A 24,586-nucleotide genomic window follows, 5' to 3' on the forward strand; every position below is an offset into this window, starting at 1 on the left:
TAACAGTGATAAAAGGAAATAACTTTCTATGCAATGCATAACTTGTGGAACTCACTACTACTATTAGGTTATTAATGATGCTGAATTCTTTGTGAGACTCAAAGTAGTAAGCCTCATTCCAGTCAGCACTCTATCCAGAAGTGCTCTGAGCTTTTCTCAGGATCATGCTGCAAGTGCTTCTTCAGCTGTCTCTGGGGTTTCCTTGCTGCCTTTCATGTATTTTTCCATGGTGTTTTTGTTCCTCTCTGTCACACACACCTCCACCAAACAATACAGTAACTCCTCGCTTAACGTTGTAGTTATGTTCCTGAAAAATGCTACTTTAAGCGAAACAATGTTAAGTGAATCCAATTTCCCCATAAGAATTAGTGTAAATGGGGGGGTTAGGTTGTAGGGAAATTTTTTTTTGCCAGACAAAAGACTATATATATATTATCATTGCAACATATATATACACACACAGTATAAGTTTTAAACAAACAGTTGAATACTGTACACTGCAATGCTGATTGTGAAGCTTGGTTGAAGTGGTGGAGTCAGAGGGTGGGATATTTCCCAGGCGATGCCTTAATGCTAAATGATGAACTAGCACTTGGCTGAGCCCCTCAAGGGTTAACATACTGTTATTAATGTAGCCTCACACACTACAAGGTACTACAAATGGAGGGAGGGGAGACAGCATGGCAGAGAGAGACAGAGACACACACCATGTGTGTGAGAGAGAGACGCGCATTGCCCCTTTAAGTACACTGACCCCACTCTAAGTACAGTCCTTTTTAAGTAGATCAGCAAGTTGAGACAGCAGCTGTTGCCAGCAAGCTCCCTCCATCCTGAGCCTTGTCATGTCCCCCGCCCCTGCTCTGTGGAAATGGGGTACAGGAGTGGGGGGCAGGAGTGGGAGGGGGCAGGGGACACCCTGAGATTAGCACCCCTCTCCTGCCCCCCTGCACAGCAAGCAGGAGGCTCCGGGGAGCAGCTCCAAGGCAGAGGGCAGGAGCAGCACACATCAGTGGCTGGAGGACAGCTGAACTGGCAGCTGAACTGAGCAGCTGTTACACAGAGAATTTAGGGGAGCTGATAAGGGGCTGCTGGTCCACCCTGGATCCAAGCCCCTACCAGCTGGCTCCAACGGGCTGCTCTTCCTGCAAGCAGTGGACAAAGCAGGCAGCTGCCAAACGACGTTATAAAGGAGCACTGGGCAACTTTAAACGAGCATGTTCCCTAACTGATCAGCAACATAACAATGAAACAACATTAACTGGGATGACTTTAAGTGGGGAGTTACTGTACTCAGTAACAATATATTGAGCTCCCAGTGAAACCCCTCCATCCATATAGCTCAGGTTCCTGACCAGCCTTGCATATGACTTTTGTTTAGGTGATGGTTTCTATTGTTTCAGCTGTCTCTTTCCAGAAAGGAATTTAATAGCTTTCCAAAATTTATCCTGGATGAAGGGTGGCAGTTATGTCTACCAGCTTCCACAAGATTTCAGCCAACCCTAAGGATAATCGCATGAAGCCAAGATGATACTCATGTTGTTGCACAGTGTGTCCTTGAGCTTGCTGTTCTGGAACTTAACCATTTTCAGTGTTTTTATAATTCAAACTGATGCCAATCTATTGAAGACAGGGATTATCCTTAAATTCCCCCTCCCCCTCCCAAAAGATAGCAATAGCAGCTTCTTGCTTATGTTTTTGAGGCCTCTGAGGTCCTTTGGAATTATTCACTATGTGTATTTTGTTGACAGTCACACCAAAGCACCAACAGCAATGATAAAAAGATATATTTCACTGTGACATAGCTGGAACATAAGGGCTGAGGTAGCCTGAGTTACCTGTCCTGAACTTTGGAATAATCCTTCAAAGTTGGGGGCATGTGTTTTCTTATAATGGGCTTAATCACCTTTGTGATGGGAAAGGATACTGACCTATATCAGCGATTCCTGCTAAATTGACATACTGCCAAATACAAATGACACTTTTTCAAACATATAAACACCAGCTCACTTGCATTTCAGAATGTATTGCTCTTGATGTAAATGTTACCCATTGTCCTGTAGTGCTGTGGTGATAGAAGCTGATCTGGAATTAACTTAATCAAAACATGCCTGTGTGGTATTGATGCAGATATGGATGAATGCAGATACTTTCAGGTTCTATTAGGCTGATGTCTATTGGCTCAAAGGGAGACCAAGAAAAAATACTACTTGTGAACACAGTCACAGTGAGCTCTCAACAGCTGGACTTGACTAATGCTATTTAGACCTGGATTTCAATCCATATGAGCATTATTCATAATGTCTAAAGATTGACTTGAAAATAACTCACTGATAGTAGTAGTGAGTTCCACAAGTTATGCATTGCATAGAAAGTTATTTCCTTTTATCATTGTTAGCTACTTGCTTTCAGTTTCATTTACTATCTTCTTGTTCATATATTACGAGAGTCAAAGGAGTACTGATTTACCTTCTCTAAACCATTCACTATTTTAAACAAATGCTCCTATTTCTACAACATTGCAATACATTCTGAAATGCAAGTGAGCTGGTGTTTATATGTTTGAAAAAGTGTCATTTGTATTTGGCAGTATTTCAATTTGGCGGGAATCGCTGATATAGGTCAGTATCCTTTCCCATCACAAAGGTGATTAATCCCATTATAAGAAAACTCATGCCCCAACTTTGAAGGATTATTCCGAAGTTCAGAACAGGTAACTCAGGCTACCTCAGCCCTTATGTTCCAGCTATGTTACAGTGAAATATATCTTTTTATCATTGCTGTTGGTGCTTTGGTGTGACTGTCAACAAAATGCACATAGTGAATAATTCCAAAGTACCTCAGAGGCCTCAAAAACATAAGCAAGAAGCCAAGCCTCCTTAATATGTTATGTTAAAAAACTATGCTAAATGCATGTTACTTAGGTGGCAAAGCCAAACACTCAGTAAGTGCCAGAACTAAGGTTGCCCGTGAAATCTTATTCATTCCTCATTGTGCACATCCATCCTGGACACTGAAAGGGGCAGAGTACCTGTGGAAAAAACAGACGTGATTGTGGAATTAACTTAATGCATTATGATTCCATCTTTAAATTTTCTGTGGAGTAGTCTGAGCATAAAATGGAAAAGCAGAGACTGAGTTCTAATCCCAGCCTGACGCTGGCTCCCTCTGTTAAATAACTTAGCTTCTCTGCCTCATCTTCATCTATCTCTGCTATGGAGGTATTTGGTATAGATCTTTGAAGATGGAAAATGCTATTCAAATACTATGTATTATCACTGCATAAGATTTTATTGAGACAGAGCCTTTTTAAGTCTGAAAATTCAGTCTTTTAGTGCCCAAGACAATTGTCAATTCTGTAAGTGACATGAAAGCAGCTTAATGAGTGTCTGATTTGTAGACAGCTTTATAGAAAAATGCAGTGCTTTGACATCTATGGATAAAAAGCACTTGTTAGGTATTGTTTTAAATGTGGAAGGGGTCGAACTGAGGTTAATTTGGCACCAATTATTACTGGCATTTAATAACTTTTGAGTTGTTTGCTTTGCAACCTAAATACTATTTGTTTGTATGTAATTTCCTAGATACTTTTATTAAAAAGATAAAGGCAAATTATTTTATATACAACAACCACCATCAGCAGGGTTGGAAAAGTAAGATTTAATCATTGCAACACAGACTGCTACCCTTTGAGATACTGGACTAACTAGCAACAAGAGAAGGCTGTTACCTAGAAAGGTGATTGGGCTTCTGGCATCATGTGCTGGAACCAGAGGGTGGTCAAGAGAAACTGAGGTAGGCTTTTTCCTCTACTCTGGGACTTGGAGGTGCTCCTGTACTCTGTGGTGCTTTCAGGGGAACTGCATTTTTTAAGGGCATATAACTTGGCCGAATTTGGGCAGATTTTCCTGGGGACTGCAGAAAGCACATACCTTACATGAGGTCCACCCACCTGCCAAATTTCAAGACCTTGTTCCGAAGAATGGGTATGTTACTATTGTTCAAAAAGAGGTGACAGAATTTTAACATAAGTAAAAAATAAAATAAAAAAATCCCTAGACTAGGTCTCAGAACAGACAATCCATTTTGACTGAAAGTTCAAAGAAAAACATTCAGCCTGAGAGAGACACTCAGCATGGAAACTTTCGTCCCAAACAGTTAGTTTGATAAAGTTTTAATCAACTGAAATGTTGTCTTCAATGGGAAATGTCTGACCACCATAGCAACAGGTGTTGCTAGTAATCCTGTCTATAATAATGGCTATAGGGAGAAATTCTGGCCCTACTGAAGTCAATTGGATTTGTGTCATTGTCTTTAGTAGGGCCAGAATTTCACCCTGAGATTGGTAATTCCAAATTTAACATTTCAATAGTCGTGTAATAATATGTCCCTAATACTTTGGGATATTTTCATTGATATGATAAATTAATTTGCATTGCTGTGATTACAAAATGTTGAAAGTTCTAAACATCTCCCTCCCCTAAAAAACACCTCTTTTATACCTGTTTCTAGGGGTCTTGGGCTTCCAGCACTCTAGGTTTCTGGTTTACTGAACTTCTGGAAAGAAACCATCAGTTTTACTGCTGGATATTTGAGGGCCGACCAAACTGCTTCTGGATGACAGGGTTCTTTAACCCTCAAGGATTTTTGACTGCAATGAGACAGGTGAATAGTTTTATTTTTCTATTACCCTTTCAATAATATTCCTCCTTTATTATAGCTTGCATGGGAAGGCTGAGTGTGTGTGAGAGGGAATATTTTCTTTTGTGTATTGAACTCCTTTTCCCTCTTAGGGTTAGATTCTGCCTTTGACTACATTGGACATGTTAGAAGGGGAGCTAAGGGACAGCTGAAATCTCCAGGACAAATTTTTGCTATCTTAGCAGTCATACCTGCCATGTTACCCTTGAGTATGGTGCACTTTACTTCTACTCTTCTACTTCTACTTCATCTTCATGCCAAGGGCTGCCTTGGAGGGTCACTAGGAGGGAGTAGAGATCAGACATGGCAAACCCATGAAAAAAACACGGAAATTGGGCTTGTTTTTGGCTTAATTGGCTTGTGAGTTGCTTGTTGGCTAGTTTTTGGCTTGTAGCTTGTTTGGCTTGTTGCTTCTTTTTTTTGATCGGCTCCTGGCAAGGAGGGGCAAGCAGGGGCAAGAGTGGGGAGAGAGTCGGGGTGCACAGCAGGCCCACCACAGTCCCAGACTGCATGCCAGAGGGATCTAGTCACATAGAGTGTTGGGGTTCTTAGGGATTGTCTTGTTTTTGCCTTGTTTTGAAATGGGATTAGCTTGATTTCTGGCTTATTGTGAAAGTCAGGGTGCTTATTTACTGCATGAAAGTTGGCAACTGTGGTGGAGACCCTATGTTCTTCACTTGGGTTCTGAACAGCCCCTCTGTGAGGGTGCAAAGGGTAGGAAATCCTTGCACCCTTTTGTTCTTTCTCACTCTCACACAAGGTCTGCCCAGAGTCTAGCCCTTGTTCTCTGTCCTCTTCAGTGCTTAGCCCATCTGGAGTGTTTCCAGAAAAAATGAAGTTGGTCCTCTTTGTCACACCTGGAGGTCAGGAGTTGAAGCAGAGCAGCTGCTCTCAGTGAAGAATGTGAAATTGTCTGTATGGAAGAGATATGTGCAATCTGTGAACATGGTGGTTATTGTGTTTCTGGCTAAAGGGTTGCCTGGAAGTTAAATCAGTTTGAGCTAGCTTTGGATTGTAGGAACCTAAAAGCTACTGGGTGTAGACAGCCATACTCAGTTACTCAGTGGAGATATTAATTCCATTGAAGCATACCTCTTGGAATGTGGAATTAGGGTTTGGATAGCTGGGGGTATGGGGAATCTTTAGTTGGAAATCCCAGGACCTTTTAGGCAGGGAGAATCAAACAAAAAAAGTTTGAAATGCTTAAACTTGGAGGAGAGGTAGGTCAGAGGATCTGCAGAGAAACAGACTGGACCACAGACCCCTGATGTTGTGGCATCAGGGGTAAGTGGAGGCCAAACTGAGGTAAGACCATATGCATGTAGTCTTTTGTTATTTTAATCCTTGTCTCTCTACTTGTAATGTTCCTTTGAATAAATAAATCATAGTTGCTTTGAATAAGCAATAAGTGTCCTAAGTCACTACCATTTCTGCTTCGAGCGATTGCTCATGTGTATTCCACAATAGGAGTGTGTGCTCGCCACGTGCACGTGAAGACTTTCCCCTAGCAATACCCGTAGTGGGGGAGCACCCCCGGCAACCCCTAGAGTGTTGCCTGCCTGGCGTGGTATAAGGGGAGCTGCGCACTCCCCCCACCCTCAGTTTCTTCTTGCAGCCAGCGAAGGTGTGTCAGAACTGCTCTGCTCCAGCTTTGCTGTAGCTTGTCTCCAGAACTGTTCGGTTATTCAGTGTTAGTACCTGTAGTTAGTTAGCTATTCAGTTAATTTAGTTAGTCAGTGAGCCCAAACTGGGGCATGCCCCGCACCCCGGGGTTTAAGTCATGCGGCTCTTGTAGTTGTTCTCTGTCAAGAAGTGACCCGCATGCAGACTGTTTGCGCTGTTTGGGAGAAACCAATATCAGTGAAAGGTGCAAGATTTGCAAGTCGTTTAAGCCTCGGACCAAAAGAGAAAGGGACATTAGACTCCAGGCCATCCGACTCCAGGACGCCGTTCCGAACCAGTACCTGGCACCATGGCGTCGGTATGCAATGGAGTAGCCCGGCCCCTTCTGAACAGGCTGCTCCAGATGTCCAGATGCCATCCACGCCTGAAGCCCTCCAAGCAGCGTGGGATGTTGTGTCCATGTCGGCCCCACGCTCCAGAGGCAAGCCATTGGGATCTCCACAGTCGCCTCCGGCCCGGTACTGGTCTCGCTCGAGGGAATGTTCCCGATGCCATTCACCGCCCAGCGACCACCACCGCTCAGGGCAGAGTCCATGTGGATCACCGCTCGTCCTCAAGGAGCGAATATCGACAGGCCCGCGGCGGGTATCACCAACAGTCCTTGTCTTGGAGGGGGTACTGCAGTGGGTCATGGCACAGTCGTTGATGCCTTTCCCGCTCAGACTCCCGCTCCAAGTCTCCACCAAGACATTGCAGCCCCAGGCGTCAATCGCCAGCTTCTCGCTGTCACGGGTCTGCCCATCGAGGCCATTCGCGGAGCAGCTGTTACGGTTGGTACCGGTCCTCCACATTGAGATCGCGGTCCCATGGCTGTAGTAGATCCCGGCACCGCCACTCCTCCCGGTCCAGAGACAGCAGCAGATCTTACACCAGCCCAGTCTCCATTGACAGCCGTCCTTCGATGGGTCAGGCCAGCCAACCCGAACAGCCAGTCCCGCTGTTGCCACAGCAGGTGCAGTAGCACCGAGTGTCGTGGCCAGCCCAATGGTACCAGCGGGCACCGTGGCCTCCAGCAAAGCCCCTGGTGGGAGCTCGTTCTGTGGCCGGAGCTTCGGAAGCACCGTCGGCCTCCCTCTCCAGACCCCCGAGAAAGGAGTCGGTGGGACGTACATCCTCAGCACCATGCCCGGAGTCCAACCAGGTGGTGGACCCTCCAGTGCTGGCTGATACCCAGAGCACTGCACCGGCCTCCTCGCCCCGCCCGGAGAAGGTGATTGCAGCCCGCCCCCCTCTGCCCTGCAGGAGGCCTTCAGGGCCCACCAAGAAGTCTTAAAGAGGGTGGGAGCAAGCCTCCACCTCCAAGCAGAGGAGATGGAGGAGCCCTCAGACTCCCTATTTAACATGTTGTCCCCATCAGCCCTGGGTAGGGTGGTCTTGCCTCTCCATGAAGTGGTGGCTAAGATTTCAAATGCCCTGTGGCAAACACTGGCCTCGTTGGCCCCTAAAAAGGCGGAACGCAAGTACTTTGTACCCACTAAAGGGCATGAGTACCTGTATACCCACGCAGCGCCCAACTCTCTGATGGTTGAGTCGGTCAACCACAGGGAATGGCAGAATCAGCCAGCCCCGACCCCAAAGAACAAAGACTCTCGGAGACTGGACTCCTTCGGAAGGAACATTTATTCATCTTTGAGCTTCCAGTTACGAGTGGCAAATCATCAAGCTCTCCTGGACCGGTACGAATTCAATCTGTGGCGCTCCCTGCCCAAGTTTGAGGACTCCCCCCAGGAGCGCAATAGGAAGGAATTCAGGGCACTAGTGGAGGAAGGGACAGTAGCCGCTAGGGCAGCGTCGGATGCTGCAGACATGGCTGCATGATAAATGGCCTCCACGGTGTCCGTGAGATGGGCGTCATGGCTCCTGCTCTCTGGGCTGTCCAGCGAGGCACAGTCCTCCATGCAGGATCTCCCATTCGATGGGAAGGCTCTGTTTGCGGAGGAAACAGATACAAGGCTGCATGGCATGAAAGACTCTCGCATGACCCTCCAGACTCTGGGCCTCTATGTCCTGGCTCCGGCAAAACCTAAGTTCAAGCCGCAGCAGACTCCTGCCCAGGCCACCCTCCCGAAGTGTGAGGCTGCCCATAAGAAGCAGCGGGACTATAAGAGATGCCCTCAAAGGCAGTCTCGGCCTGTCCCCCAGCCTGGGTCGTCCAAGGGCAAGCAGGTGGGGAAAAGGCATTTTTGACAGGACGCTCATGGGCACCCCGCCAATCCTCACCAGGGATCCACCCCCTATAAAGCTACCCTTCTCCAACCGGTTGTGTGCTTTCCTCCCGGAATGGTCGCAGCTAACCTCGGACCGATGAGTTCTCAACGCCATCTCCTGGGGTTACACCCTCCAGTTTACTTCCTCCCCGCCCAACCACCCCCACCCCGTCTCTCTTCGGGGACCCCTCGCACGAAGCTTTGCTCGAGCAGAAGGTGGGGGGCCTCCTAGAACTAGGAGTGATAGAGGCAGTGCCTGAGGAGTTCATGGGCAAGAGGTATTACTCCCATTATTTCCTTATCCCAAAGGCCAAAGCGGGGCTTAGGCCCATCCTGGATCTGCAAGGTCTGAACCAGTACATGGTGAAACTCAAGTTCCGCACTGTCTCCCTGGCCTCCATTATCCCCTCCCTGGATCCCAGGGACTGCCCTCGATCTACAGGACACGTACTTCCACATCCACATATTTGAGGGGCACAGGCGCTTCCTCTGTTTCGTGATGGGACAGAATCATTACCAATTCACGGTCCTCCCATTTTGTCTGTCCACAGTCCCCAGGGTGTTTACAAAATGCATGTCGGTGATAGCGGCCTACCTTGGATGGCGAGGGGGTCCAGATATTTCCCTATATGGACGATTGGCTTGTCAAGAGCACCTCCTAGTCACAGGTGAGGGATCACATGGCGCTCCTCCTGTCCATGTGCACCGCCTTGGGCCTGTTGGTAAACAACACCAACTCCACATTAGTCCCGGTCCAACGCATAGAGTTTATCGGGGCGCTCCTGGACGCAGTGTCAGCCAGGGCCTCTCTCCCGCCAGACAGATTCGAGATCCTGAAAGGTCTCATCGACTTGGTTACAAGGTTCCCGGTGACAACAGGCAGAGTTTTTCTGCAACTCTTGGGTCACAAGTTGGCATGCATATACGTGGTCCGTCATGCCAGACTCAGGATGACACCCCTCCAGCTCTGGTTGGCCTCAAAGTTCTGTCAGGCCATGGACAGGATGGACAAGGTCCTCACCATGCCGGACTCTGTGATCACCTCCCTACCATGGTGGTCCGCCCCAAACAACATGCTCCAAGGAGTCCTATTCAGGGCCAGGGCCCTGTCGTTGAAGCTGGTGTCCGATGCATCGGACCTGGATTGGGGGTCCTATGTGGGGAACTCTCAGATCCAAGTTCTGTGGTCAGCTCAAGACCCGACCCTACATATAAACATCAAGAAGCTCAGGGCGGTGCGGCTGGTGTGCATGGCCTTTTGCTCGCACCTGGAGGGTAAGGTAGTCAGGGTCCTCACGGACAACACAGCCTCAATGTTCTATATCAACAGGCAAGGTGGGGCCCGATCCTCTGCCACAAAGCCCTCAGGCTGTGGGACTTCTGTATAGCCCACAACATCCACCTGAAGGCTTTCCACCTACCTCCTGGAATGAGAGGATGGATTGCTTGAGCAGGGACTTTTCCTTGCAACACGAGTGGTCCCTCCACTTGGAATTGACCCACCAGCTCTTGCAAAGATGGGGAACTCCCCAGGTTGACCTATTCAAGACTCGGCAGAACCAGCGATGCCCCTGGTTCTGCTCCGGGGGGGTCTGGGAAGGGGCGCTATCTCCTATGCCTTTCTCCTGTCCTAGTAGGGCCAGCTTCTCTACGCCTTTCCCCCCATTCCCTCTAATCAGCAGGGTCCTGGAGAAGGTAGACAGACAAGGCCTGGGTCCTCCTGATTGCCCCGGCGTGGCCCAGACAGCACTGATATGGGACTGTCACGGGCCTGGCGGTAGTTCCGCCGTGGCCGTTGCCACTCCGCCCAGACCTGCTCTCTCAGGACCAGGGCTGCCTCCTCCATCCCAGCCTCGTGGCGCTTCACCTCACGTTGAGGCTGCTCAGTGGTTAGGCGGAGAGGAAAGGATGTGCTCAGAACAGGTTCAGCGCATCCTCCTTGAAAGTAGATGGCCCTCCACTCGCTGCGCTTATTTGGCGAAGTGGTTCCGGTTCTCTAGGTGGGCGGTGGACCAGGGTGTCTCCCCAGTGGCTGCCCCACTCCAGATTATCCTTGATTACCTCCTGCACCTGAGGGCCCAGGGCTTGGCGCCCTTGTCAGTCAAGGTACACCTGGCAGCCATATCGGCCTTCCATCCTCCGATGCAAGGGCACACGGTATTTTTCTGTGCTATGACTGGCTGGTTCTTTTAGGGTTTGGACCATCTTTTTCCGTACTCTAGACCCCTGGTCCCACACTGGGACGTAAACATGGTGTTGTCTCATCTCACGGGGCCCCCGTTTGAACCACTGACCACATGCTCCTGGTCTCACCTCTCATGGAAGGTGGCCTTCCTGGTTGCAATCGGATCAGACAGGTGAGTCTCAGAGCTCAGGGCCCTGACCTCCAAGCTGCCGTACATGGTCTTTTATAAGGACAAGGTCCAGCTCCGCCCACACCCTGCGTTCCTCCCAAAGGTGGTCTCTGCCTACCACATGGATCAGGACATTTTCCTACCAGTCCTCTGCCCCAAGCCTCACACATCCAGTGGGGAGTGCCATCTCCACATGCTCGATGTGCGGCAGGCTCTGGCTTTCTACTTCGAGCGGACCAAGTCGTTCAGAAAGTCCTCGCAACTGTTCATCGCCTCAGCTGAGTGCGCGAGGGGCCAGCCGATTTCCACTCAGCGGCTTTCCATTTGGATCACTTCATGCATCCGCTCCTGCTATGAGCTGACGTGTGTCCCCCCGCCACCCATTGTGAGGGCACACTCGACTTGGGTGCAGGCCTCGTCAGCTGCCATCTTGGCCCACATCCCCATCCAGGACATTTATAGGGCTGCCACGTGGTTTTCGGTTCACACGTTCACCTCGCACTATCGTCCCCCAAACCAGGGATGACACCGGGTTCAGCAGGGCTGTCCTCTGTTCTGGGAACTTGTGAACTCCTACCCACCTCCAACAGATATAGCTTGGAATCACTATTGTGGAATACACATGAGCAATCACTCGAAGAATAAAAGACAGTTACCTTTTCCGTAACTGGTGTTCTTCAGGATGTGTTGCTCATGTCCATTCCACATCCCACCCTCCTTCTCCTCTGTCAGAGTTGTCTGGCAAGAAGGAACTGAGGGTGGGGGGGCGCGCAGCTCCCCTTACAGCGTGCCAGGCAGGCGCCACTCCAGGGGTTATGGGGGGTGCTCCCCCCCGTACGGGTACTGCTAGGGGGAAAGCTTCCGGCACCAGTGCTCATTACAGAAAAGGTAACTGTCTTTTCATGCTGGTAGTCCTAAGCACCTAGAGAATTCTGTAGCAGGGGCTGAAACGCTTGCAAAGGTAATACAATTCTTGCATACAGGAGATGCTGTAACCTGGTGATTCAGCTTAAAAGTGGGGTGAACTGCGGGGTTCCACTCTTGAGAAGAGTGCAGATTTAGGTGTATCACTTGCAAAGGATGCCTATGGGAGTGAATGAAAGAGAGGTCAAAAGTACAATGCACCCCTGCACTGTTAACATACTTTATTGCCTTTCTCCAGATCTGAAAGCTGGTAAGTAATCACTTTCCTCAGCAAGTATCTCCCCAAATCAAACAACCAGATGATATAAGAGGCTTTTATTATAAGGTATGTTAGAAAAATCTTGGAATCAGCAATGACCTTTTAAAATATACAGTGTAGATAATACACACAAACTGCACGCTTTAAGAAAAATTAAACACAAGTCAAATCTCGAAGGTTACCATGTTCCATTTTGTGCCTGGTTTATGGCAGAAAGTCTCCTTCCAGCCTTATATAGTGGAGTGACACATTTCATGCCCCAGAAAGGACAGAGTTCTCCAATAACAGAACTGCATGTAGTTCCAGAGAGTACATAAGCATGTTGATTTAGGACTCTTTTACTCAATGATTATATGTTCACTTAATGTTCCCACTCTTCCAGGAAGCAGTCACTCTTAATGTTCGCACTCAGATAAGCCAGTTAGCCATATCATTGACTGGATGTTTTATGGCTCTCCTCCTAAGTCATAGTACTTACATTAATGAGTTATAATGTTACAAATATAAAATGGAAAATCACACATACAGATAAATTAGTTCAGACCTCTTTTTAATAATATATCATCCAGGAAAAATCAGCCTAAATAGTCAGACTATTTTTTGTATGCTGTCCTGACCTTTAAGATAAGCTACCTTTCCCAGACCTGAGGAAGAGCTCTGTATAAGCTTGAAAGCTTGTCTCTTTCACCAGCATAATTTGTTCCAATAAAAGATATTACCTCCCCCACCTTGTCTTTCTAATATCCTCTGACCGATACAGCTACAACACTGCAAACTGACCTTTAAAAGGCAGACTTGTTTAACTCTGGTACCTTCTTACTGCATTTTTCATTATTTATTTATCTGGAAGGGAAAATGAATCTAAAAATGACTTGTGTCTCAAAAGTGAATTTTTTTTGGAGGGACAAGAGTTGTTGGCAGCAAAATACTTAATTTGCTATGAAATGAACACCCTGCTGCTCAGCTAGAGGGAAATAATGCTGCTTTAATCATAGAGAGTACTGAAAAAAAGGTAAATGTTTGCTTTGATGATAATTTAAAGTAATTACTTTTGTGAAAATGCAGTTCAAGGATGGCCCTTTATGCACTGAAATCATTGTCTGAAATCATAGGCCCTCTTCAAAATTTTACCCATAGTCTTCATTGTTGCTTTGAATAGGAAATAACTCGAGCCAACAAAGGGTGGGCACTTGACAGTGTAGCACTGTGCAGTGAAGTCACCAAGTGGATGAAGGATGACATCACAACTCCTCCCCCTGAGGGCGTCTATGTATATGGACTCTATCTAGAAGGAGCTGGTTGGGACAGAAGAAATTTAAAAATCATTGAGTCTAAGCCCAAGGTGCTCTTTGAAATGATGCCTGTCATACGGATTTATGCAGAGAACAACAGTAAGTGACTAGCTTCAGGTTATGCTGTATTTATAGCAGCTTAATTTTAATTTGTTTTACATATACTTGACCAATTGTTAATAATTATTCAGAGCATAGGGGTGTTATGTTATTGCCTATCCATAATGCCATATATATATATATATCAGTAGATCCTAGAAGCCCCCACAAAATATAATTATAATATATTATATTTTGGGGGGGCTTCTAGGATCTACTGGAATACAATCAGGATTTGAAGTCGTATCTCATGAATAGTAATAGATGGTCCCTGCCTTGAAAACTGACCCTCTAATTAGGTTATAAACATATGTCACAATACTGTTGTTGTTGCTGTATTTTTGGAATATATGCAATTACAAATTATTCCTAACCTTCTTTACCTCTGGAAGACTGTAGCATTTTGTCTTCCACTTCCAATACGCTTAACCATTATATTACATATTTCTCAGTGTATAACAAAATGTATGTTTAAGACTCAGGATTCTGGTCTACCCCAGTAGTGGTGTTGCAGCATAACAGTGGAAGCAAAAACCATTTTATCTCCTCCCTACACAGTTTTTTGGACTACTTAAAATGCTGAAGTGCGTTGTAAATGAAGTAGGAATCCTTTTTTTCATTGAATATTTGTCTGATAGTCCAAAATATCAGTGGAGCTACATGTATAACTTAGGCTTCTTTACAAGAATGAAGCTCCAAACTCTGCAGTAGGGTTGTTAGGGCTGACCCTAGACCAAATGGCGCCCCCAGCAAGGAGCGTCTTCGGCACCTCCCCTCCTCTATTTGTTAAACATTTGAATACCTTATTTTTTATTGCATTTGTATTCCATTTCATGACTTTGATGCATGATTTGCATGCATGATTTATCCCTGTCATATAAGACGATAAATTTGCATGCTAGAATCTGTAAATCGGTATTTATTATAAGTCCTCCCCCCCAAAAAAAGTTTCCTCTAAGCTTATAGAAACTTTTTAATGTTAAGAGTAACTTAAATGTACTAACATTAGGTAATTGAACTATGCACCAATATTGGGTGGACCAGAGTTATAGTGTTACAGTAGGTGATAGTAACAAATCTTACTGTAAATGGTATCTTTTCACTGTGACTAATGTTGGGAGTGAAGTCCATTATTATGGTGTAGTCCTTTGCTTTGTTGATCCGTATCAATATGTTATCAAGCACCTTCCTTGCCATAAGGTCGGTCAATTATCCTTGAATTGTTTTGCTGCACTAATCATAGAATCATAGAATATCAGGGTTGGAAGGGACCCCGGAAGGTCATCTAGTCCAACCCCCTGCTCGAAGCAGGACCAATTCCCAGTTAAATCATCCCAGCCAGGGCTTTGTCAAGCCTGACCTTAAAAACCTCTAAGGAAGGAGATTCTACCACCTCCCTAGGTAACGCATTCCAGTGTTTCACCACCCTCTTAGTGAAAAAGTTTTTCCTAATATCCAATCTAAACCTCCCCCACTGCAACTTGAGACCATTACTCCTCGTTCTGTCATCTGCTACCATTGAGAACAGTCTAGAGCCATCCTCTTTGGAACCCCCTTTCAGGTAGTTGAAAGCAGCTATCAAATCCCCCCTCATTCTTCTCTTCTGCAGGCTAAACAATCCCAGCTCCCTCAGCCTCTCCTCATAAGTCATGTGTTCTAGACCCCTAATCATTTTTGTTGCCCTTCGCTGGACTCTCTCCAATTTATCCACATCCTTCTTGTAGTGTGGGGCCCAAAACTGGACACAGTACTCCAGATGAGGCCTCACCAATGTCGAATAGAGGGGAACGATCACGTCCCTCGATCTGCTCGCTATGCCCCTACTTATACATCCCAAAATGCCATTGGCCTTCTTGGCAACAAGGGCACACTGCTGACTCATATCCAGCTTAATGGTTCATAGCTTCTTTATGAAGTCCTCAAAGTAGGTGTTCACGCATGACATCGTCATATTTCCCAAGGAGCTCTACTAAACCGTAGAAATTACTAATATGTTCAGTGAACAACTTATCCGACAAGCCCCGGAAAGCCAAATTATTCTTTGCAAGGAAAAGGGTAATTGAGATCAGATGCTGTAGCATGTTCCTCCAGTGTTGGATTTCTACATTAATAATGCACTGGTTTTCTGCGTCTATGCATTTGTTCAGCTTGAGCCTAGACTTGACCTCCATCCATTTGGAGTAGGCTGTAAAATGGCCAGTTGTTGCTTTTCATGTTGCTTCAGAGCATCAACTAAGTTATGCAAGTAATTGTACCTAGAAAGAACAAGCAATGATTTCACATTTTTGTCAAATATTTTGCAACAAAAACAGAACGCCTTGTGAGATGATTTTGAGTAAATTAGCCAAAGCTGATTCAGTTTCTTAACGTTTTCAAGCACTCTTTTGCAGTTTGACTTTGAGAAGTGTTGCTTCTGCTCATTTATTAGAAATGTCATATCCTCAGTTTTGCCGAGCCTGTTCAAAATTGTACAATAAATATCGGCACAGTTTAGGATCGCCAGCCATAAAGCAGGATCTGATGCATAGATTTGTGGTGTGCAGTTTTTCTCACTGCTGTTTCTGTCACCATGAGAGGCTGATTCTTTTTTATTGTTTCTCTCCTTTTCATGTGAGCCACATTCTTCTTTGTCATCAGTCTCCTTTATGCCGCCATTCCTTCTCTTCAGGTAAATCTGCTAATTTCTTAGAAATAGGACTGCTATCATTTACGCTTCGCTCCTCAATTTCTTCTGCACTGGGACGATCACTGTTGCCTAAAGCCCAGTCTATGTTGTTCTGTTCCAGATATTTTCCCCTCAAATTTGTCCCTTGCTGCAAACTAGATTGCAACTGAGCTTTTTGGTTCCTATACTGAACTCCTGAAGGCTTCTTCGAGGGCATCTTTTATTTTCTACAGGAGAAAACACAGTATAAGGAGAGCAAAAGTCTATGTTCTGCAGTGGTAGAAAGTCATCAAACATTACATGTTAAGCATGGCAAAAGAAGTGACAGTAGTTCTTTTATATTGTTGCGTAGATAGGGGTTTGATAGATATCTCTGGCGTCTCATTAAATATGTCCTTTTTTAGTCGCTAATTACACTCTTCAAGTTTTAAAACACAAGTACACTTTCACAATTACACAGTAAAGCAAAGTTCACAGTATCACAGCTGGGCTCTCACGTCACTTCACTTCATTCTTATATCTTACTGACTGACTGGAGACTCCCCACCCCTTCTATACCCACGAGGGCATGGCTGACAACATCCTAAGAGATTCAAGGAAAAGGTAGTTTTCAGAAAGTTGGGAAGGTTCCATGAGATTCCACAGAGGTCCAGAACATTCTGGTTAGTGAAAAATTAATCCACATATGGAATACCTGAAACATTTTTCTTCAAACATTCTATTTTCCCTTTTGTTGCTAACAACAAAACCAGCACCCTGAGCCCAGCAACCTAGGTAGTTGCCTTGATTACCTGCCCCTAAATCTGGCCCTGAGAACACATGCTAGTATTCACATGGTAGTATTCATTCTGAATACTACAGGAATGAACTGATTTAACAACGTTCTTAGGAACCACTGTGTTATACCTAGGTGTTGATTGTACACATAAATGCCGCAACCCTGATGTTCTGTGGAGGGGATTTGCTTGAGCAAACAGAAGCCAAGTGAAAGGATAGAAAAGAGCTAGTGAAGGATGACATTTGGGGTCACCAAAGAGGAAAAGACATGTCAGAATAGAGTGCAGACTAACAAGCTGGAGAACAGAAGTCGAGGCCATTCTGCTTTGTGGAACTGAATTTTTAATGTTTGCAAATAAAGGAGGCAGTAGGAAATCAAATCCCACAGAAAACAGCTGAAAACATATCAAATCATTTAGCTGTTAGCCTGTAAGCAGACTGTCTCTATGTTTCCTGTGCTTTGCTATCAGAATTCCATGTTTGTAGCTTATCTTCTCTGACAGTACGTGGCATGCTCTTTTTGTGTATGTCATTTGCTTAACCAAGTGTAACATTCCAAATGCCTATAATATGCAGTTTATCAGTATTTTCAGTATAAATTACTATTTGCAGGAGCTTACAACCTAACCATAAAAATTATTTCAAACTGATTGACACACAGGATCTCAGCCTGGGAACAATTTAACACTAAATTGAATGAATCTGTTTAGCACAGTTTGAACTCTACAGATGTTTGGGAAGAAAGAAATAGAAGTCTTATTATCATAAACTGTATTACTTACAAAAAGACAATTTGATAGACAAATAAGGCTCTGATCCTGTAAGCTGAAAACAATCATTATTATATTAAAAAGCAAATTAAAAACCAGCTGAGATACTGAATTACAAACACTTATATAGTAATCAAACCTGGAATATTTTGTCCCAGTTTTACAGTGAAGAATATCGGTTGACAATGTATACTTCTGCAGCGTGTGTAAATAATTTAATTGTACTGAAAAAAATCTCTTACTAATGGTATTTCAAAATAGATTAATAGATTTTAATAAGGTAATTTTCACATCTTGATGTGTCAGCATGAAACATTCAAAAATAGAAAAGTTGAGTGGAAGGGTGAACCTGCCAGCATCCTAGTCACTGCAGGGTGCTCATTTAAACTTCTTACTCTGTCAAAGTACTGTAGTTTAATACTAAATCCCAAACTTACAAGAGCTCCGCATGGTACTGTATGTGATATGTTTTGAAAATAGGAGCAAAAAAGTGAGCAGTGTGTTATTAACTGAACTTCCTTTGCTTTTGTTGAGAAGAGCTATCTGCTACTGAACTTTGACTTGATGTATTTATATTTCTGTTAAGGTTGTGCTCTTCTCTCTAACATCCTATCTGTTCAGCCTCATTTCCCAGGGCATCTTTTCATGTGTGTTTTTTCCTCCATCTTCCTAGCTTCAAAAGATCCTCGTCTGTACTCATGTCCAATCTACAAAAAACCACTTCGAACAGACCTGAATTACGTTGCTGCTGTGGACCTTAAAACCGTCCAGCCTCCAGAGCATTGGATACTGCGTGGTGTAGCACTTCTGTGTGATGTCAAGTAATGTTAAATCAATCTTCACTTTCCCCCTCAGTGTTTCTCACCAGGATTTTAAGAAATTTTTTTCTGCACATAATTTTAACATGAACATTAATGAGGAATGAACCTGATGATGGATCACAGATTTTTCTTTTTCGTAGTTGTCCTCCTCCTGTATTCCACTCCCGCTTTATCTATTAGAAGTTAGTTAGTGGGCTAAAGACATGTACTAAAAGATAAGCCTCTTGGGACTGGATGGCTCAAGTGACTGACTATACCCCCTCCTTGTCACCTCTCAGGGCTTGTTTTCACTAGAAAATTGGGTCATTTGAACAAATGCTGTGTTAAACACAACATTGCCATGACTGTAAATGGGCTGGCTATCTTAAGCATTGTCAGCTGGTCATGGCTAATGCTGTCCTTCCAGCCATGCTTATCTGCAACTAGATTAAAGTGTTAAGCACACAAGTCCTGTCAATGCTGACAGCTAAGGTGTGTTAAACATTGTGTTAGTTAGCACAACTCCTCAATATCGTTTTCCAAATTACTCAGTTTTCTAGTGAGGACCAGTCTGAATCCGGCCCTAGGTCAGTGGTAAATGCAAAGTGGTATGCAGTCTGATTGCTGCTTGGTGGTTTGTGTGAAATGACTTGGTAGCGTCAGTCCAATTCCTACCTGGACAGGTGTGCAAATCACAGAGGCTATCACCCTAACAAATATGAATCTCATGGGAGTCTCAGCAGAGAGGGTAAAAATGGAATGGGCATTCATTTTTTTAGCACCTAGAGGTAGGGAGGCTGTTAGTTCAGTGTGGGAAGCTAGCATTTCCTCCTTATGCCTTACTTAACATACGACTTTGCTGTCATTCTGGCTCAGTAATGCACTAAATTCATTTAAAAATTGTTTACCAGAAAAGTCTTATTTTCTATTCTGAGAACTGTGGGCCATGAGTATTTGGAGTATTCTCATAAAACCAGAACTAGGGGTCCCAAATTAAATTAATAGGCAACAGGTTTAAAACAAACAAAAGGAAGTGTTTCTTCACACAACGCAGAGTCAACCTGTGGAACTGTTTGCCGGAGGATGTTGTGAAGGCCAAGACTATAACAGGTTTAAAAAAAGAACTAGATAAATTCATGGAGGATAGGTCCATCAATGGCTGTTAGCCAGGATGGGCAGGGGTGGTGTCCCTACCCTCTGTTGGCCAGAAGCTGGGAATGAGTAACAGGAAATGGATCACTTGATGATTACCTGTTCTGTTCATTCCCTCTGGGGCACCTGGCACTGTCCACTGTCGGAAGACAGGATATTGGGCTAGATAGACATTTGGTCTGACTCAGTATGGCCGTTCTTATGTTGGAGGGAAAACTTTATGCAGGGTACCAACATTAAGGCCACCATTGTTACCTTTGCTTTGCTCTCATTTTGCAGCATTTTGCTTTCATGTCCCCTCCTTTTCTATCTTCCTTCCTTTTTTTCTGCCTGTCTTACTACAGCCTTGTTGACTTTTCATCTACCATAGAAACATTTCACAGTGGGAGCTGGCTGCAGGGAGAAATGTAGGCAATACTAGTCAGTTGCACTCTGTCTTCACATATAAAGTGCCTTTGTTTTTCAGCACAGAGCTATTGGATCTTTGTTGAGGCTGGTCAGTTGTCTCATGGTAGTCTGCAATAGATCAAGGTCACATGTGGGAGACTACTGCTTCAGTAGTGGCAGGAGCTCTAATACATAACAGGATGGGCCAACAGTGCACAGTGGATCTGCCTTACATAAATGCTTTGGGAGAAAAAGCAGGTTTTCATTTCAACACAAGGAAGCATTTGGTGGAGGTTTGATTCTGTTTTTGTTTCAGTAGATACATAATTTGATCTTATATAAAAATGTAAAAAATATTGCATCTCTTTTCATTGATGGTCTAAGGACAACCTTTCACAGTATTACAAAACAAGTATTAAAAACCTATTTTAGAATGGTTGTATTTGGTGTTTTAATGGGGAAGGGATACTTGTAACATTTCACTTCTATAATACAATCACACTGTTTCACTTCAAAAATGTACATTATTAATTTACTAATATCTTAAATGTTAGTCGATATTCAATAACTCGGAGGAACCTGAATGTATTTTATTTTTTGCAATATTTCATGGTGTAGTGGAATCTCTACGGGCAAGGCTGCTAGAGATCCCTAATACTTCAGTCACACTGTCTGTGTATTAATATGGCTGTGTGTAGATTGTATCTGCAACACGCTCAACTATAGGAGGATAAAAGGATTAATATTGCACTGCTGCAATATTAGTACATGTAAGTATGATTCTGAACCCCCTCCATCCTAAATCCTTCGATTTATTTAAACACGTGTACTGGCCAGAGCATAGTTAAGGGAAATGCTTACAAACTTGGCAATTTCTGGCTGTTTTATTTAACATTGTTAGCATCATGAAACTTTAGAACTCAGTTATGCAAACAAGAAGCATGAAGTTGGGTGGTGATGTAACTTTCATTTTTTGACTACTAGAGAATCTAACTCAGTTTTCGGTATCATGTTTTTCCTCTTTCCTATCACCTTTGCTGCTTCTTTTCAAGCTCCACCTCCTTGCACTTTGTCTCCTTCTAGTCAATACCCTCCTCTCCTCATTCTTTATCCCCTTCCCCAGTCTTCCATCTCCCTCCTGTTCTGCTCTACTCTTTTGCTGTTCTCTCCTCCCTCTTAATTATGTTTGGTTTTGCTGTACATTTTTTTTTGCTGCACACCATATACATGATCTACAATAACAGCTAAGTTAGTGTTCAACATCAATAGTGTATATAGACAAAGGAAAAACAGAAAATGTGTATTCTGAAGTGATTTGAAATTGTTGAGGTGAATATGGTTTGTGAAGCATGCAAATAGGTAACATAAGACTTCGATGGCCTTTCCTTATAAATTGAATAATTACTCATATATCCAAACACAAGGAAATGAGTTTAAGGAGCATTAACCAGCACCTCAAAAGCCAGCAGAGGAAGGGAGAAAGGAGGGAGAGGGAAGAAGGAATGCTTCCAGCTTTTAACTAATTTCTATGGCCAGACTTGGGTTTTGCGGTGTTGGCCGCAGAATCGTGGTAAGCCATGCACATTGGGTAAGGGTTTGTAGCACTAGCAACATGCTTATAATCTGTTTTAACAGTTAGCTTTAATTATGTACCCCTGTGCTGTGCTTTAAATAAAACAAAACCTTTCTGGACTTCATACACCTCTCACGTTGATGTAAATCAGGAGCAACTGCATGGTAGTCAATGGACTTGTTTAACTCAGGGAATCCGCCCCTCCATTTCCTAAATTTTTGCATGTTTAGCACGTAACTTTTGTCGCTGTCACTGTCTTTTCCTGCAAGCTTCTCATCTGGGCAGGTGGACAGTAATTAAATGCATAATTCTGCTTAATGCCCCAATTTTGCCTTGAGATCCTTTAGTGCATGTTGGGAGGATGTCAACTAGAAGCAGAAGATTGTTTCCACAACAAGATAATGCTGTGAGCGTGAAAGATCAGAGTAAGACACTGTGAATAGAGAACAGCTTGAAATTACTGCTTGCCCAGCTTTGTTGAAATTCATTTTCCAGAAATCCTTCCAGAAGATCTAGACAGATAGTCACAATGTGGGAAAAGTGTGTGGAAGAGACTGTTCTTTGAGTGATGGTCCCAGTTGTATTCCACTGATGGTTTACAGTTTGTCTTGTGATTCTGTCCGAGACAATGAAGAGAGGGGTGGACTGACCGCGTCTCCAATTCCTTCTCACTGTCCCATGGTCTGGGTCAGAACTTCCATTGTCCTTGTCTGTGACACGCTTTTAAATAAGATAAGGTGCATAGTTTTACCTGTTTTGTAGAAGTTTTGCCAGCTTTATTGTAGTTTTAGTACTTAGTTTAGATAGCTTTAGGTTTGTTTGTTTTTTTTACTACCTCTCCAGCCCAGATACCCATGTGCAGGTACCAGACTATGCCCAGAACTCTGGGCTTCAAACTCTGCACCTCTTGCCTGTGCTCCTTGTCGGTCAGTGATGACTACAAACACTGCCTCTACCACTTGGGGGAAGCTTATGTCGTATCCAGGTACAGTACTTGCCAGTCCTCCCCCACACACACCCAAGAAGGCTCTGCCCTTTTCCCCCAAGAGCACCTCATGGAGCTTGCCATGAGACCTCACTCGGACCCAGGGTTGGGAACACCCCCTGTACATCAGCCTGACACAGCGGGGAGCGCACCTCCCACTGCCGCATCCAAATTCGGAGCCAGCGCAACCACCCCATGGACCCCTTGACGGGGCCTAGTCGGGAGGTAAGGAAGCATACTCATAAGCATGGGACTAAAGCTATGGCTGCACTAGAGAGCTTATAGCGGTGCAGTTGCATCGATGCAGCAGCACCGCTGTAAGCTCTCTACCGGAGCCGCTCTAAGTGGATGGGAGAGAGCTCTCCCGTCGACTTAATCCACCTCCAGTGAGCGGCAGCAACTGTGACAGCGGGAGAAGCTCTCCTGCTGACATAGCACTGTTTACACTGGTGCTTAGGTCGATGTAACGTATGTTGCTCACAGGGGTGCAACATAAGGTATACTGACGTAAGTGGTAGTATAGACACAGCTTAAGTCTTCCTCTAAGCCAGATGGACGCTCTTCCCATATGTCTGAGGCATGGGGACAGAGCACATGCTAAGTCCCATAGTATGAGAAAAAGTCCCACAAGCAATGGGATCTGGTGGTTCTGAGCACCAATCTATCGGTACCGCCATCACCAGCACCCCCCAAAATGCAGGATCCTCCTGTTCCAGGACAGACCACAGCACTGGTACCGGTACCTGGAAGAAAAGAGTGCTTCTTACATTGGGGAGATCCGGCACCATAACTGTGCCTCAGGACATGTTTGCCTTGCTGGACCCGGAGGCACTTCGTCCGTTATCCCTCCACTTCTTGAGAAATCATATCTCCATCACGGGCTATGCCTGCGGTATGTGACCCCTCACTATCAGCACCAGGACTCTACATCCTTACACGAGCTTTGACAGTACTGCCATTGGAACTGGAGTCTGCCTTCTCCTCCTCCAGTGAATCAGAACTGGGAGAAGAAAGATCACGTCATATCACCCCTATATGCCTTCATGGAGACTGTCATGTCCGTGGCAGCACCTACCACATCAACCAGCGTGGAGTCACTGGTACCCCATGCCATGGGAACTACCACAATCTCCCTTGGATCCAGCCTATTGGCCATATTGGGGACTCAGGTCCCAATACCCCCAGCCCCCCAGAACCTGCCTGATCCGCACGGGAATGCTCGCCTGCCTCCCCCTTAAGGAACCCTTCTAGCAGGCACTGTGATCCAGTGGTAGAGGAGGAACCACTTAGTCTAGTCCCAGTAGAGGTGCCAGAACCGGCGGGATTTCCCTCTTCATTTCTGGACAAAGTGGTGACTGCAGCATCCCCTTCCCTACCGGATGACTTTAGTCAATTTCAGGAACTGTTGTGGAGAGTCTCGGGGGAAATCCAGATTCCCTTATAAGAAATTCAAGACCCCCAACATAAGCTGCTTGATATCTTCCACACCTCGGGACCATCCAGAATTGCACTACCATTTAACAAAGCGATTCTGGAGCCCTCCAGAACATTATGGCACATCCTGGCCATGTGCATGGCTACCCAACAGGGGCCAAAAAGCATTATTACATTCCTGCCAAGGGGTCTGAGTTCCTCTTTTGTCACCCTGCTCCTGACTCCATAATCATCCAGGCTGCGAATAAGCGAGCCAAACAAAAACACCCTTGATATACACCACCTGATAAAGAGGGCAAGTGTCTGGACCTTTTGGTGTGTTAGGTATTCTTCTCATCTAGCCGACAAGTCAGGATTGTGAACTATCAAATGTTACTAGCCAAGTACGACTTCCTAAATTACAGTAAATTCGCTGATTTTACTTATAGCCTGCCACAACACGATCAGGCTCATTTTCAGGCACTCATTGAGGAGGAAACGGGTAGCCAGAACGGCTCTCCAGTTGGCAGTGGATGACGCAGATACCT

General features: G+C 45.0%; 1 protein-coding gene across 6 annotated transcripts in view; it reads left to right on the top strand.

The window, feature by feature from the left end:
• DNAH5 (dynein axonemal heavy chain 5) overlaps nucleotides 1–24,586 on the top strand; it is a 307,171-nt gene that overhangs the window by 275,353 nt on the left and 7,232 nt on the right. For 5 of the 6 annotated variants that reach the window (XM_073332323.2, XM_078851640.1, XM_078851639.1 and 2 more), the window contains 3 exons: nucleotides 4,510–4,662; nucleotides 13,285–13,516; nucleotides 18,402–18,549. In XM_073332323.2, coding sequence (XP_073188424.2) covers nucleotides 4,510–4,662; nucleotides 13,285–13,516; nucleotides 18,402–18,549 — 533 coding nt within the window. Of the gene's footprint in view, nucleotides 1–4,509; nucleotides 4,663–13,284; nucleotides 13,517–18,401; nucleotides 20,485–24,586 lie in introns of those variants that run through there. The other variant, XM_073332326.2, reaches the window with a different exon arrangement.

Source organism: Lepidochelys kempii, chromosome 2 (assembly GCF_965140285.1).
Source record: "Lepidochelys kempii isolate rLepKem1 chromosome 2, rLepKem1.hap1, whole genome shotgun sequence".
In the NCBI taxonomy this organism is placed as follows: Eukaryota; Metazoa; Chordata; order Testudines; family Cheloniidae; genus Lepidochelys; species Lepidochelys kempii.